At 48.8% G+C, this 3063-nt stretch overlaps 1 protein-coding gene across 1 annotated transcript; it reads right to left on the bottom strand.

Annotated features, from left to right (window-relative positions):
- Window positions 1–405: 405 nt before the first annotated feature.
- Window positions 406–2088, bottom strand: LOC115436559 (uncharacterized). Its single transcript, XM_030159430.1, has one exon. It carries the CDS (start codon window positions 2086–2088, stop codon window positions 406–408), a length of 1683 nt encoding a protein of 560 aa, XP_030015290.1.
- Window positions 2089–3063: the final 975 nt, after the last annotated feature.

Raw genomic sequence — 3063 nt, forward strand, 5'->3', positions numbered from 1 at the left:
GTTCAGGACGGTTGGACTGTTTTCTGCATTTTTTCAGACTCATCTGATCTTCAACAACAGGAAAGAATCCAAATCAAACAAACCCCTGAACAGTCCCTTTGGTCCATCTGAGCTAAACTGTCCCCATATTTATATAAATGTGTTCCAAACACAAGTGTGTGATGAGTGGAATGACACAAAGAGACACAAAGAGACACAAAGAGACCCGGTGGAGCCACTGTTTGAACTGGACCAACTCACTGATGTTTATTTATTCATCTGTTGGACATATTCACACCACACATCCATCCCATAATAACTCCTATTATCACAGGCTTTCCCATGTGACATAAACGTCCCAGTGGGTCAGGACCTGGAACCTCCGACGGTGCCGGTGGATGTTGTTTATGTGTGTTCAGGTCTTTGTTAGTGGGCCGGACATGTCCTCATGATCCGGTCCAGCTTGTCCTGTATCTGGTCCAGTTTGGTGTTGAGGGTGGTTATGTCTGGCACCAGGAAACCGATGTCAACGTTTTGGAAGGTGCGGGTGCTGTTTTCACATCTGTTTCCATAGTAACCATCAGGACAGTCACATAGGTGTTCATTGGAGTCCAGCAGCCGCCTGCACACGCCTCCATGCTGACAGTAGTCAGGTGAGGAACAAACCGGCAGCCGTCTGGACAGGTAGAAGTCCACCTTGTACGGAAAACCAGGGGGAGGGCACGCCACCTTTTTGAAAACAGGTGGTGTCAAGATCACTGGGGGGGGAGGATAAGTAATTCGGGAGGAATGACGACGCACTGGGGGGGGATCATAATCCGGAACATAATTTAAAAATCTGGCATAGTCTGTAAAGTTTCTATAATCCACTTCGATGTTAGGATCATCTTCAGGGAGCACCGTAACGTGACAGTCCAGGTACTTCTTTTTAAAGTGCCAACACTGGGTTTTAGCAAAGCATCTCTGAATGGCAGACTCAACGTCCGCGTTTCCTCTGTCCTCTTCCTTGTGGGTGTATCCCACCGCCACCACCAGCTCCCCCACAGGTACACGCCACATATGGACCAGTCTGTAGTAGACCTCATCCTCCTCCTTGTATACCATCACTGTCCACTTGTACCAGAAGTACTTCTCCTCCAGAGTCTTTTGGACGTCGGCAGCGATCTCCTCTTTTTGGTCTTTGGTGAATCTTTTGCTGACCACCTCTACGTCTTTAACCAAGTACTGCTCAAAGTTGTCCAGACAGAACTGCAAAGCATCATTCTGAGCTTTGAAGACGTTCTTGAACATGCTGTTATGTTCTTCCTGTTTATGTGATGAGCTGAATCCGATGAGTTTCCAGTGGAGCTGGTTGAGGACCATGCCCTTCCACAGCAGACTGCTCAGGTACAGGTTATAGCGGCCTATCTCACTGATGCTGCACTTGAACTTGTCCCTCAACAGGCTGTTGATGTTCTTGCTCAGAGACGTGCCGTTGACCGTCAGGTAATGGTAGATGTTGGCCACGCTGCCCTCAGTCCCTGAGTTCTCATAGAAGTTGGCGAAGATCTCGGCCAGCCTCAGCTTCTCCTCTTCACTCGTCACCAGCTTGAGGTTCTTCTGAAGCTCATCTAACTTCCTCCAGGCGTTCAAGATGTGATTCTCATCTTGAGAGTAGACGCTGGCAAAATTGGACCACTCCACTTCTTTGGCCAGGTCGGATATCTGGAGGGCCAGATTGTCCAGCCTCCGGTTGACCTCATCGAAGCCATTGCTCAGCTCTTCCTCCTGAGGGACAAAGGCCAAAACCACGTTGACAATTGAGAGGACCAGACTTCCGATACCAGGCGCCAAACTGGCTAAGCTGGCCAGGCCCTTGAACATCGACGCCAGCTTCTTAGGTTGGATTTGATTCGTCACGTCTCTGACCGTGCTCAGGAAGCTAATGCCCACCTGGAACCCAGTCCGGACCTGTTCTTTGGTGGTTGAATCCAGCTCTCTTTTGAGCCTGCGAAGGGCTGGGAGGTCAGCAGGTGAAGGGTCATGTGACTCAGCAGCTGAGGTCGTCCAATAAACAAAGAGGATGAGTGAGAACCACAGCATGATGGAGGACGTCCGAGGAAACGCCATGACTGAAACACAGAGAAACAACATTTAAGACACAAGTGGACCCAAGTCTGAAGGGTCAACATTTAAGACAGAAGTGGACCCAAGTCTGAAGGGTCAACGTTTAGGACAGAAGTGGACCCAAGTCTGAAGGGTCAACATTTAAGACAGAAGTGGACCCAAGTCTGAAGGGTCAACATTTAAGACAGAAGTGGACCCAAGTCTGAAGGGTCAACATTTAGGACAGAAGTGGACCCAAGTCTGAAGGGTCAACGTTTAAGACAGAAGTGGACCCAAGTCTGAAGGGTCAACGTTTAAGACAGAAGTGGACCCAAGTCTGAAGGGTCAACGTTTAAGACAGAAGTGGACCCAAGTCTGAAGGGTCAACGTTTAAGACAGAAGTGGACCCAAGTCTGAAGGGTCAACATTTAGGACAGAAGTGGACCCAAGTCTGAAGGGTCAACGTTTAAGACAGAAGTGGACCCAAGTCTGAAGGGTCAACGTTTAAGACAGAAGTGGACCCAAGTCTGAAGGGTCAACATTTAGGACAGAAGTGGACCCAAGTCTGAAGGGTCAACATCTAAGACAGAAGTGGACCCAAGTCTGAAGGGTCAACATCTAAGACAGAAGTGGACCCAAGTCTGAAGGGTCAACATCTAAGACAGAAGTGGACCCAAGTCTGAAGGGTCAACATTTAGGACAGAAGTGGACCCAAGTCTGAAGGGTCAACATCTAAGACAGAAGTGGACCCAAGTCTGAAGGGTCAACATCTAAAACAGAAGTGGACCCAAGTCTGAAGGGTCAACATTTAGGACAGAAGTGGACCCAAGTCTGAAGGGTCAACATCTAAGACAGAAGTGGACCCAAGTCTGAAGGGTCAACATCTAAGACAGAAGTGGACCCAAGTCTGAAGGGTCAACATCTAAGACAGAAGTGGACCCAAGTCTGAAGGGTCAACATTTAGGACAGAAGTGGACCCAAGTCTGAAGGGTCAACATC

This window comes from Sphaeramia orbicularis, chromosome 2, assembly GCF_902148855.1.
Source record: "Sphaeramia orbicularis chromosome 2, fSphaOr1.1, whole genome shotgun sequence".
Lineage (NCBI taxonomy): Eukaryota > Metazoa > Chordata > Actinopteri > Kurtiformes > Apogonidae > Sphaeramia > Sphaeramia orbicularis.

What these genes read in the sequence shown, in the direction of transcription:
- LOC115436559 (XM_030159430.1), bottom strand. Translation starts at nt 2,088, where the DNA reads ATGGCGTTTCCTCGGACGTCCTCCATCATGCTGTGGTTCTCACTCATC.